Source organism: Heliangelus exortis, chromosome 25 (genome assembly GCF_036169615.1).
Source record: "Heliangelus exortis chromosome 25, bHelExo1.hap1, whole genome shotgun sequence".
NCBI classification, from domain to species: domain Eukaryota; kingdom Metazoa; phylum Chordata; class Aves; order Apodiformes; family Trochilidae; genus Heliangelus; species Heliangelus exortis.
The window spans coordinates 4,165,360-4,177,669 of NC_092446.1; the positions used below are offsets into that span (position 1 = coordinate 4,165,360).

The 12,310-nt window shown below is 44.8% G+C and overlaps 2 protein-coding genes across 17 annotated transcripts in view; both read left to right on the forward strand.

Annotated features, from left to right (window-relative positions):
- BLTP3A (bridge-like lipid transfer protein family member 3A) overlaps positions 1 to 2,941 on the forward strand; it is a 72,250-nt gene extending 69,309 nt beyond the window's left edge. The window contains exon 22 of the mRNA XM_071768370.1: positions 2,908 to 2,941. The gene's annotated coding sequence lies outside the window, so the exon portion shown is untranslated. The remainder of the gene's footprint in view (positions 1 to 2,907) is intronic.
- The window catches only part of ANKS1A (ankyrin repeat and sterile alpha motif domain containing 1A), a 107,164-nt gene that overhangs the window by 27,418 nt on the left and 67,436 nt on the right, over positions 1 to 12,310 (forward strand). For 11 of the 16 annotated variants that reach the window (XR_011730550.1, XR_011730549.1, XR_011730551.1 and 8 more), the window contains exons 2-7: positions 950 to 1,030; positions 1,801 to 1,957; positions 3,872 to 3,934; positions 9,649 to 9,945; positions 10,564 to 10,639; positions 10,925 to 11,026. Coding sequence is in view for 13 of the 16 variants with exons in the window: in XM_071768371.1 (XP_071624472.1) it covers positions 950 to 1,030; positions 1,801 to 1,957; positions 3,872 to 3,934; positions 9,649 to 9,945; positions 10,564 to 10,639; positions 10,925 to 11,026 (776 nt within the window). In the remaining 3 variants the exon portion in view is untranslated. Of the gene's footprint in view, positions 1 to 949; positions 1,031 to 1,800; positions 1,958 to 3,871; positions 3,935 to 4,129; positions 4,240 to 9,648; positions 9,946 to 10,563; positions 10,640 to 10,924; positions 11,027 to 12,310 lie in introns of those variants that run through there. The other 5 variants (XM_071768375.1, XM_071768388.1, XM_071768381.1 and 2 more) reach the window with 3 other exon arrangements.

A 12,310-nucleotide genomic window follows, 5' to 3' on the forward strand; every position in this document is an offset into this window, starting at 1 on the left:
CAAATCCTCTGTGATTCTTGAAAGTGTTAAAACAGCCCAGCATAGGAGGAGTGATGGGTTGCATCACACAGAGCCATCTTCAGGAGAGATAAACAGTTTTACTTGGCTTTTAAGATCTGTGTTGAGGTGCCCTGGCTGGGTAGCACTGGTGGTGGCACTGGTAGGGTTGGGAAGAGGAACCAAACTCCTTCAGCAGCAAGCTCAGGCAGTGCCAGCTTCCTACACACCTGCTTCTCCATGGTTTTGAAGAGGATACCTTGCAGGGGTTCAGGGGGAAGATCTGTCCTCTTACAGGGTTAAACTTAAACCCTTGGTGTTCAACTTGTGAACAGAGGGGGGAAGCCAACAACATTCCCTGAAGTGCTCTGGGACCCCCTACCCTTTCACACAGAACAGCTGTCAGATGGAAATGATTTCTGGGCAGGATGAAATCAATGTGGAATCACACTGGTGACCAAGACCATGCTCTGTATCCCACAATCTTTGACTTGCACCCCCAGTGGCTCTTGCCAAGGAGGGAAGAGGCTTTCCCAGAGCCATCAAAACCCTCCGAGGGGTGGGAATGAGCGGCGGGTCGATGATTTACTGTCTGTTGTGGTCGACTCCAGCAGACACATCCTGCTCTGAAGATGCTTTTTGGCAGGCACGTGTATGGCTGAAAGCTGTCTAGGAGCAGGAGAATGTGGGAGCTGGGATTTTAAGGCAGGGTGGTCTGATAAAGCATCAAGTTGTGGATCCCTGTGTGCTCTGTGACACTAACCCCCTCTGCTCGACACGGTGCTGTGCAGTCTGTTCTCTGTGTTACTGCTCTTAACCACAGCTGCCCAGCCACTGGTTTGCTTCCAGATAACCAGCTTGGTGTGAGAGCTCTGCTGAAGCTTGTCCTTGCCTGCTCTCCCTCTGTTTGGTGTCATGCTTAAGTCTTCCCTGTCCGTTTTGTGTCTTGCAGCATCTGGAGAGGGCCAAATGTGAACTGCGTGGACAGTACTGGATACACCCCACTGCACCATGCTGCTTTGAATGGTCATAAGTGAGTGATCTTCTCATGCCTTTGATCATAGAGGATGCTCTGTGCTTTACAAACTCGGGTTCTGTCTCATTTTCACCAGTGCTGTTGCCACTGAAAACGTGGTGATGGTGCAGCACTACACCATCTTCAGGACAAGGAGTGAAGAACAGCAGAGCAGGGAGGCTGTAGGAGCACTGCCTGGGCAGGGTCATCCTCCATCTCTTTAAAAAATGAGCAAAACACTGGGGCTTTCAGCCACCCTTTTGTTCCTAAGTGATTTGGATAAGATAGAACACACTAAAGGTGGCTTCTCCAGTAACAGTCCTCTGCAGTCTGTCTGGTGTCCAATGTGCTGCTGTGCCTGCACCACTTAAATCTTGCTTTCATGCATATTACATTTTTAAGTAACACTCCAGTCTTCAGCGTGGCAAATCTTGTATTGTTCACTGTTATTTAAGATACTGAGAAACTGAATAGTTAAAAATCTTTATTCATCTTCATTGTACTGGTGCAATTCACTTTTCACCAGAGTGCCTTGCTGATGACTCCAGTCCCTATTCATCTCAATTAGGATGAAGGTAACATAGATCTTCCCTGAGCTCATCTCAGCAGCCTTTCATTTTATTTTTTTTCCCTTGGGCAGCATTTAATAGGAACACTAAAATCACATTTCAAGAGGTTCTCTGAAGTACTCCTGCTCAGATTGACTTTTTGTAAAACACTTCCTGCAGAGTGTAAGCAGTGAAACAAGGACTGACTTTTGTATGGATTCAAGTGTCCTTCTCTTGCAGGGATGTTGTGGAAGTTCTGCTGAGGAATGATGCACTAACCAACGTAGCAGACTGTAAAGGCTGTTACCCTCTTCACCTTGCAGCTTGGAAAGGAGATGCAGACATCGTGAAGCTCCTCATCCACCAGGGACCTTCACATACAAAAGTCAATGAGCAGGTCTGCCTCTTTTTCTCTCAATATATCATTGAATCACTTCCCTCAGATGGAGAGCAACTACCTCAGCTGACTCCTGACCCTTCCCAAACCAGTAGCCATAAAGTCCTCCTTAGTAATGGGATAAAAAGGGCACTGCCTAAAGCAGTTCCAAGTTAGTGGTTGAATGAATAAGGTATAGATGTTCATACAGAGATAGATAAATACAAGAACCACTCAGCACCTAGGTAGTGGTCTGCTGCTTTCATACTGGCCTTCTAAAACTAACCTGTAGTTTTTCCTTTCAGTTGCTGGATAGCTGAGAAGGTTTCTAGCTCTGTCAAAGGATACACTGGCTCCCTGCTTTGGGGCCTGGTTGAGGCAGCTTTGTTCAGTCCTTGGCCATGCACTCTGAGCTATTCTCCTGCCTTGTCTCTAGCACTTGCTCCAGTGTACTGATTTGTAAGAGAACTTTAGCCCTACTTGTCCCCAGGTAAACCCCTGGCTTAATCTTAAAGAATTATTTTCTCAATCAGGAAAAAAAAAATAAAATTAAAAATCTGGTGGATTTCCTCCCTCTGTCAAGCTGATAGTTTTGGGGTTAGGATGCTGAGGGATGGATTTGTATGAGACAGCTATTCTGGACAGCAGCTGCTGTGCCCACCTTGAAGGGCTGGATCCCATGGAATTTCCCCATGGAAGTCAGCAGGTAGCTTGCAATTCAGGGAATTTCTGGAAGACCCAAATATTTCTGTTGTTTAAGAGTTTAGGATAAGGGAACAGATTGCTCAGATGGCTTTCCCAGTCGTGTTACTGGAGCACTCATGGCTGAGTGAGCTTGGGCAGACACTCAGTAACAGATTCCAGATTGAAATTGGAGGGTTAAAGCTCCAATAGCCCTTGGCTGCCCTGTCCCTGAGGCAGGAATATCTTAATGTCCCTGTGAATCAGCTCTTCAACCACTCAGGTTTTCATTCAGGAGGAGAGGAGCAAACCAAAATAAGTTTGTCTGCCTTAGTACCACACACAAGGCTAAAAATGTGTGTTTTTTCAGCAGTTAATTTCCCCAAGAGGTCAGATACTCATGGCTCAAGTTTAGCAAAATCTGTCAAAGTCGAGATGAGCAGCTGGGAACTGTGAGTTTCTGCTGCTGAACTTGGACCTGCTGTGGATACTTTCCAGAAGCCAAGGAGCAATCTCCCTTCAGAGCTGGATTTAGGAGTCCTAATCCTGCTTGCAGCCATACTTTGTGGGGACCAAAGTGCCATACTTAAGTTTTCTGTTCCTTGGTGTAAAATGGCTAACTTGGTGTCCAAGGCTGCCCATGGTTGTTTCTAAAGCATGAAATGAAAAATATGGTGGCAATATTCACTGCTACTCCTCAGTTGAGCAGAAATAACTCAGTGTGTGTGTGTGTTTTAATGTCTTTGATAGTTTTCCAGTTTGGGACTGTGCATAATAATATCCTTGAGCACAGCTGCAGGCATTCAGTCTGTCTAAATAGATGAGAAAAGTGTAATTAGCTGTTTAACAATCAATCTGATAAGAATTGACTGAGGGCTCTGAGTGTGTAAACTGCTCTGCTCCAAGTAGTTCAGGTATAATAGGGGAAACCTTTGCAAAAGATTAAAAGCTTAGTGTAATCCTTCCAGGTAATGTTTCATTAATGTCTGTTTAGTAGGAACCTTTTTACATGAGGAGAGGCAGCCAAGCAGCCTGTGCTGGTTGTGTTTGGAGTCTGGTAAATGAAATGCCCAATGGTTCAAGTTACAGGAATTGGCAGCTGGAGTGGCTTCTGCTGTTAAAAGCTTTGCCTGGAACAAGATGCTGAATTCTGTCATTTCCACCCCCTTGGGAGTCACCCATTGCTTTGTTGCTATATCTCACCCATTTCATGATCACATTTTTTTTTCTTTTTTTTCCTCTTCCTTTTTGTAGAATGCTCTTGAGATCAAAGAACTCAAAAAGTACGGCCCCTTTGACCCATATATCAATGCCAAGGTGTGTACTTTGCTGTCAGCATTCCACTGCATCACTGCTCCAAGCTGCACTCGTGTGCTTCCAGGTGCAATGTCATCCAGTTGCAATAAACCCTGTTCAGTTTGCAGCTGCTTGGGGAAAAGTAAAATGCAAATATTTACTGTGGGTTTTTTTTTTTTTTTTTGTTTGTTTTCTTCAAAGCAGTTGTAGAAACATAATTTAAGGGAAGCTTCTCCTTACTTTCCTGGGGGCTCCTTCATTGCTTAGCCTTGTAGGACTCCTGGTGCTGATCAGTTTGCTTGATTTGGCTGGATGACTTCCAAAAGGTAATGTTATTGCAATGACAATGCTTTAGGGTTTGGTTCATGTGCTAATATTGCTGATAAATGCAAAGAGAAGAGCATTTTTATTCCTGCTTAAACATTTGATGTATTTTCTCTGTGGGCTGTTTGGAGTGAAATTTCATGCCTTTTCTCCTACAAAATGCCATAGTTGTCATTTGACTGGCCAGTTACTTCTTGGTGGTGGTGGGGAGAAGGGAAGGCAGTAATATTCCTGACTCCTTTCCCAAGTCTTTCATGTCCTGCTTATTGCATCAGTCTCTTTTTTGATGTTAAGCCTCTCGTGTTGTCTGACCCTCCAGCCCGAGTCTTCTGTTCCTGTTTTCCTGTCTGTTTTGCTCCTCTCTTGCTTTCAGTTGTTCTTGAGCTACAAAAAGCCATGACATCAGCACTGATGATGCACTTGGGTTGAGCAATTGAGGAAGCAGTTAGAGATCCAGGTGGTGTTTTCTCAGCCACCATTTTTCATTTTTATTTATAGTGAAGCTGCAGACCAGTGATGGCATGAACAGTCTGCTGGTTTACCATCAGATACTTCTGCTGTAAGCCACCACACCACACTTGTTTCCAGCCAGTTTATTTTGGATCCAGCCATCCGTGGCAGATTTCTCTCTCTCAAAGTTTAGTTAAAACTCTCACTCTGCTTGATCTGCAGTACCTTAAAAACACAGACACTGAAAATTCCTGAGCTTGCTAACTGCTCGGAATCGTGGTTGGTTTTGCAGACTTCTGTTTCAGGAAATACTATCTCTTGAAGCAGAAATACACTTATGTAAAGCTCATCTGTATCAGGGATTTTTACAAAAATCCAGATGGGAATTTTAGAGCAAGAAATGTCTTTTTTGGAAACATACCAGCCAAGCAGTTCAACTGCCTGAAAGAGGTTTTCTAATACATTGTCAGGAACAGAGTGAAATCTTACACACTCCAGCATTGAAGTGTTTAATGAAGAAGGAATCAAAAGCTGAAAATGAGCTTATTTTCTTGTGGGTCTTTGTTTAAGTTTTCTATTTTAGATTTGATATTTTTGATGAGTTCATTATCTTGAATTCTCAGTTCAGTTCAGTTTTCAAGGCAGTTCAAGTTCAGTTTCAAGTTCAGTTCAAGTTTTCAATTTTGCAGAGAGAGGTTTTCTACACATCCTGTGAAGCTCATCACAAATTCTGACCAGGTTTCCAAAAGTTTTTGACCAAGTTTGATGAAGGGCAAGTGGAATCACACCTGCCATGCAAACCCTGGTGCTTTCTCAATAGCCTGGCTGCAGGTGGGAGAGCCAAAAAAATTTCAAGAGCAAAATGTTAGAGTCCTTGCTGAGCTGGTGCTTCCAGCTTCTCAGTTCCCATGCAGCATGAGATGTCATGTGGAAATGATCAGAGTGAGATATTTCCTCTTCCCAAACATTTTGGCATATTTAGAAAAAGGGAGAAAGCATTTATATATGGCTGCACTGCAATTTAATATCCTGTTGAGGGAGAGATGTAGCCAGAAGCTTCTCGCTCTCTTAAAAGCTAAAGAAATTCTTAACAGCTTCTTTTGATGCTTCCTTTTCACCATCTTTTGTTCAATAGAGAGTCCCTGCAATATGTTACAGGCCTGAAGGACTTGTGGAAAGCAAATGATAGAAGTGAAGCTAAGAGATGGAAGTGTCACCAACTCCTGTCACCTTAAACTTGAGTCTTTAATTTGTATGAAGGAACCCATCAGTTGAGCAGAACCAAAGCAGGAAAAGCTGCCACATAGCTCAGATTTGGGCACTGCACAAACTGGCTTTGTCTTTGGTTTTTTTTTTTTTAATTGGAAGCAAATGAATCATGCAGATTGGGTTTTAAAGTGCTATAAATCTAAATGGGCTGCTGAGAAAAGTGGAAGCCAACCATCTGGAGGCTGCAAATGAAGCCGGGCAGCAGACCCACCCGCAGAGCTCTCAAAAGCTTGTTGGACATATGGGGATCATTTGGTTTTTCTTCTGAAATGTGTTTGGCATTGTTGGGCACCTGTTGGAAGGAAGGAGGCCTGTTTGTTACTCTGCTCCTGGCACTGCAGTGTGGGGATGCTGATGGAAATTGTGTGCTGGGAAAGGAGGGAAAGGAGAGATGGTTCAGCTGCCCAGGCAGCTCTTCTGCTTTGTGCCTGAGCTTGGGATGTGCCTTGGGTGTCACCTCCTGGTGAAGTTTGGATTTTGCTTAATATTTTTTTTCTTTTTCCCCTCTTTTGTTCTGGCTTGCCTTTAACTGAAACTTTGTGGAGTGTGTGCTGGTGGGACATCCCTGTTCAGTGCTTCAGGCTCAGGTGTGTCACTGAGGAGGTTTTCAACAGGGCAAGCCTCCTGTAGACATGCACACACTGACTAAAATCTTCCAAGGGAATCTTAAAAACAAACTGGATGAGACCAAAGGGTCTTAGAGCCCATTTCCCCAGATCTGAGGCAGGATCAGGTCTGCCTAAACCATTCTTGAGTAGTGCTTTTCTAGCACCTTCTCAAAAACCTTGGGGAGGGACAGTTTCCTACAGTCTCCCTTGGCAGTTTACTTGACTGTTGAAATCTTTGCAGGTTAAAAAGTAAGAAAACTTTCCCTTCTTTAAACCTTTCTCCCTTTCTTCAATCAAAGCCCTCTTACAGTGTTCTGAGAACAGGGGTACAGAGAGATGCTGTGAGGGGCTGTGCATTCCCTGGTTTAGTGTCTTTTGAGGAGCTGTGTATCTTGTTACCAGGGCTTGAAAAACATGATGGAGCCCATACAAAAGCAGAGGCATTTCTGTTTCTCTTGGTGTTTTTGTGGTCTGTAGGCAGGGATTGTACAAGCCCAGCTTCTCACTCCCAACTGTGAACTGGGGTGGGGGGGAGGATGCTGGGATTCCTGCAAGAATGCAGCCCCCCTGGGTCCTGTTGAGTGCTCTATTTTTCTAAGAAGTTTTGAAATTTGAACCCATATGCCTTCTAGCTGCTGGAAAGGAATTTTATTTTTCCATCTTGGATAAATCTGTATGTCTGAGCACTCCTGCTCATTGTTCAGGCTCTGCTCTGGTTTGTGCTTGGAGAGACGATGCAGGGAAGGGAGGCAAATGTCCTTGCCTGAAACTGCTCTGGTATTTTTGAAACTGCTCTGGTATTTTTGGCTGCTCAGAAGTCTCCCAAAATGCAGGTGAAACAGACTTATTGCAAGAGCAGGAGGTTCCAGTACAGTCTGTGATGGGAAAAGACTTGCTGAAATGATTCAGGGGACTTGACTACCTGTTGCAGGAGGAAGGTCCCAAGGATTTTGTTCCAAGTATCAGAGCCCCGGCCTGCTTAAGGAAAATAAGGCTAAACTGCAGTGAAGATGGAGGAAATCTTCAACAATTATGTGGTTAAAGGATGTTAGGAGCTGGCAGGAAGGGCTTTAGAGTTGCTGCATGCTGCAAAAGGCTGTGGTCCCTGTGCCAGGGAGGTGTGAGAGGGGGAGAGTGGAAATCCCCAGTAGTGTGGGCTGAGCAGTGGTTTGTTAGCAACTTGGTTTGTTACTCCTTGGTTTGTCAGCAGATATTTGCTGCTCCAGAGGGGCCAGGATTATCTTCTTCTTCTTCTAAAATCACCAGCCAGGCTCCCTGGTGCTGCAGGAGGGCTTTGGTCTGGGTGTGTTGAGGACTTACTGGTACCCAGCTTCCCTTCCCTGACAAATAAGAGTAATGCTGTTTACCAGCCTTTTAAATACCTCGTTAGATGTGAGCTCTGTAGTTCTCTCTTCTCTCCCCTTCTCCCTGTGTGTATTTTATGTGCAGATTTCTTTATTCTACAGCACCTTCTGTCCTGTCTGTGCCTTCCTTCACCATGGCTGCCTCTGCCCCTCCATGCCTCCAGCCTGGTGTTTGGCTTTGATCTTCAGCATTAACAGTGATGCTCTGCTTTCCTCACCTTCTTAAATATCTCACTTCTGCTGCTTCTGCTTCCTTTTTTTGCTTTTTGCCTCAGTCTTTGCTTTACAAGCTGCAGAGAGCCTCTGCAGAACTCCTTGCTTCCCTTAGGGCTTTTCACACAGCTGAAAAATGATGCAAATACTAGATAAAAACAAAAGGGACTTTGCATGCATGACTCCTGGAATCCCTAGAATGACTTAGCAGGTTAAGAGGATTAAAGTACTTGTGCTACAGAGCAAGTTCAGCTGCATGGTTGTGAAATATTGACTGCTCCTACAAGCTGGTGTCCAAAAAAGCTCTCAAAGCAAAAAGGAAAGTATTTTGATCAAATTCTAGTTCTAAACTTCTAACTCCATCAATACACCTACATTCTCTTGTTATCTTGTTTTCTTACTATTTTGAGAACAGTTCCATAAAAAAAAAAAAAAGTTCAACCACAATTCTTTCAGCTAAAGTTGAAGTGTGTAACAGTTTATACTCAAGTTTTTTGGGTCAAGTTGTTAGCAGAGAGTTTGTTTCTGAAGCCCTTCCACAGAAACCCCTGTGTATTACACACAGTGCTAAAGCTAGAAACTTGGGATTAATTTAATTTGAGAAAAGGCTTCTTTAAGCCTGGCAATGTTCCTATTTTGCACCTGCAGGTGAAATATCTTAGGCTGCTCATCTCTCAGTGCCCTGCATTGCTGATCTTGAACCTGGCAGGTGCTGCATGCATTAATTGGCTTTCACTGGGGAGCTGTTCTCCTGTTCCTTGGCCATTTCTCCTCTCAGTTGACCTGAGACCTCAGCTTGTTAGTGCTGTGATCTCATAGCACTGCTTTCTAATTCCCAAACTGCATGGAGCTTGGTGCTCCCTTTCTCAGAGGGGCAGCTTCAGGAGTGCAGAGGTGACTGTTAGAATCAGGAGAGGGAGGATTTGAAACAACTGAAGTTGAAATCTAAAGTGATGCTGATTCAGCTCCAGCAAGTAGAACTCAAGCTGCTCTTTGCCATTTGTTTATTGCAGCCTTTTTATTTTTGGGGCACCCCAAAGAGGAGGGAGATGCTGCCAACAGATAAGAGGCTCCCTGAGCAGCAGTGCTGGGAATCCAGATCCAGCTCAGCAACCCCTTCAGCTTTAGTGTGGTCCCTTCGTTTTGACCTCAGTGCTTTGAAAGCTGATGGCACCTATTTCCCATAGACCAGATTCCCTGTATCTGAATAAAGCTCATTTTTTCTGAGTGTTTTTGAAGCTTTTACTGGGTGGGTCAGTTGATGAGGTGGTGATGGGGAAGTCCACACCCCAATGATTATTATTATTATTATCAATAAATGATTATTGAGACGGGGGAAACGTCGCTCCAGGCTTTGTTTCAAATTAGGCTCTCTGCTTCCCAGCTGCTTTGGGTTGATTTTCAGTCTTTTTTTTTTCTTTTTTCTAATGAATGGAGTTTGAATGAGGCACGGAGCAGCTTTGTTCTCCCCCAGTTCTGATGTCTTGGATTTTGTGACCCTCCCCAGAACAACGACAACGAGACGGCGCTGCACTGCGCCGCGCAGTACGGCCACACGGAGGTGGTGAAGGTCCTGCTGGAGGAGCTGACTGACCCCACCATGAGGAACAACAAGTTTGAGACCCCCCTGGACCTGGCTGCCCTCTACGGGAGGTTGGAAGTGGTCAAGATGCTCCTGAATGCTCACCCCAACCTTTTAAGCTGCAACACTAAGAAACACACCCCCCTGCACCTGGCGGCTCGCAACGGTCACAAAACTGTTGTCCACGTCCTCCTGGATGCTGGCATGGATAGCAACTACCAGGTGTGTGGGAAGGGCTGCTCTGAGGACACCTGTGGGCATGATGTGGAGAGCTCCCCCTGATTCTCCTCCCAGAGGGATGGTTTATGGAAGCTTTGTTTGCATCTGGGCTGTTTGGGCAGCTCTTGGTTGCTCTGAGAGGCTGCTCAGAGGGATTCTGGTGCTGTGCATGCTTGGTGCTTGCTTGTTGGTTGGACAAAGAGCCCCAGGCTCAGTGAGGCAGGAAAAAAACTCTTTTGCTTCAGCTATTCTGCCCTGCTCTGAATAGCAATGGAGGCCAAGTGTGGCTCTTCCCATCAAGCCACTTGTGAATGTGTTGTTTTCACAGCAGTAGCTTCTGTGTGGTGGTCTTGTCTTTCCTCCTCAAGACATGACTTCTTGCTGAGCTGCAGACAGTCCTTCCTTGGTCTCTGAGCTGGGCCTGCATCTCTCTCTGAAGAGACCATCCCCATTTTCCACTCCAAAATCTCAGCACTGATAGTCCATCCTCAGCTGGAGATACTCTAGCCCACACTTTTTATACAATGCCATTTATTTATTGCTTCTGTAACCTTCTCAAACGTGCCTCCATCACCATTCCCCACTGTCTAGCTTCATGCTGTTTTTCCATTTAATTTGCAGACTGAAAAAGGCAGTGCTTTGCACGAAGCTGCTTTGTTTGGCAAGACAGATGTGGTACAAATATTGCTGGCTGCAGGTGAGAGAATGATCCCCTTTGGAAGCAATAAGGTGGTGATCCCTTCACCCAAAACTGGAGAAAACACCTTTATAGTGGCAGCATTTTTCTCCAACCAGCTATCAGAGTTCCTCAGAGAGGGTTCTAGGAGAGGTTTTCACTTGGTGTTTGGCTTGAGGTCTGCCTCTAGAGTATTTTTAGCTTCCCTTCCCCAGGGATGATCATAAATGTAAGATTTGATTTGATGAACCTGCACGCAGCTAGAAAATATTCTTGCTTTTGCCTTCTCTGCACCTATTGCTGTAGGTATTGATGTGAACATCAAGGATAACAGAGGCCTGACAGCTCTGGATATTGTGAGGGAACTTCCTTCTCAGAAAAGCCAACACATAGCAGCTCTTATTGAAGGTAAGTGATGGAGCTCTGTGTGTGGGTAGGAGGGAGACATTTGGGGTGCTGATTGTGCCACTGCAAGGACAGGATTTTGGTCTCTAGTCCTGGCAGGTGCTGAAAGCAAAGCAGCTTCAGGACAGTTGAGGTGCCTCAATGAGAATTTTGCAGGTGTTGGAAGGAATGGTGTTTAAACACCCAGGTGAACTGTCTCCAAACCAAATGTTTGCAGGGGAACTTCTTTGTGGGGTGGATTTAGGGGATTGGCTCCTTTGCTGAAGGAGTGTGGCATGACTTTAACAGTATAAATGGGCTTAATTGAGCTTCATTTAACTCACTTCAGAAGTTAATTAAAATTAAAGATAGCCTAAATCTGCTTGCTGCATGCAAAGTAATAGCTTTAGGAGTGGTTTTGGATTAGCTATCCATGTGTCTGTGGAGGCAAACTGTTATCCACAGATTTTACATCCTGCTCCTCACTTCACTGTGGAGCTTGGACATGGATTTTGCAGATGAGATTTACAGAAAGGGCCTTGATTACTTCTGGTTTATAAAGGAGCTTGGCCCATTGTGCCTTTCCAAGTCAGGGAATGAAATGTGGCATCTTAGCTAAATTCATACCTTGTAATTATGCTGTCTCAATTTCCTCTCAGCTGTGGGGAGAAAGATCAGAAGTGAATGCAACTGGTGTGCATTATTCATGCTTTGCTTTTGAGAGCTTTGCAGGTTCAAAGCACTTTGCAGACTTTTAATTAAGCTTTGCCTGTGAGGCTGGTAGGTATTCTCTGTATCCTGAAACTGGAGACACAGATGGGCTTTAAAACTGAAATTCTTGCAGGTAAATGCTGTCAGTTTGCCCCTGTAAGTGAGATGCCTCCAGGAGATGTTGCTGGCTGACTTCACTCGTGTAAATGTAATGTTTCTGGTGTTGTCTGGGGTTAGGGGGCCACAGTTAGAATCTGTCTCACAACTCCAGAGGCCCAGGCTGCATCTCTGGGTACTGGTGCAGCTTGTACCTACAGTATGAAGTAATCTGCTCCATGACATCATGTCCATGCAGGAGCTTTGCTGCTTTCTGATTAAAGACTCTGTAAAAGTTCAAAGAACATCCTTAACCTTGTGCATGTGATTAAAGAGGCTGCCTGCTTCTATTCTGGGATCTGAGCTGCAAGTTTTAATAATGTACTTTGGTTATTTTTTTTTTGGAGCCCTAATAAGCTGACAGTTGGCCTTCCCTGCTCAAGGGAGGAAGCACCATATGCTGAAGTGGATGTAAAACTAGATTGCCATAAGCTGACCTGG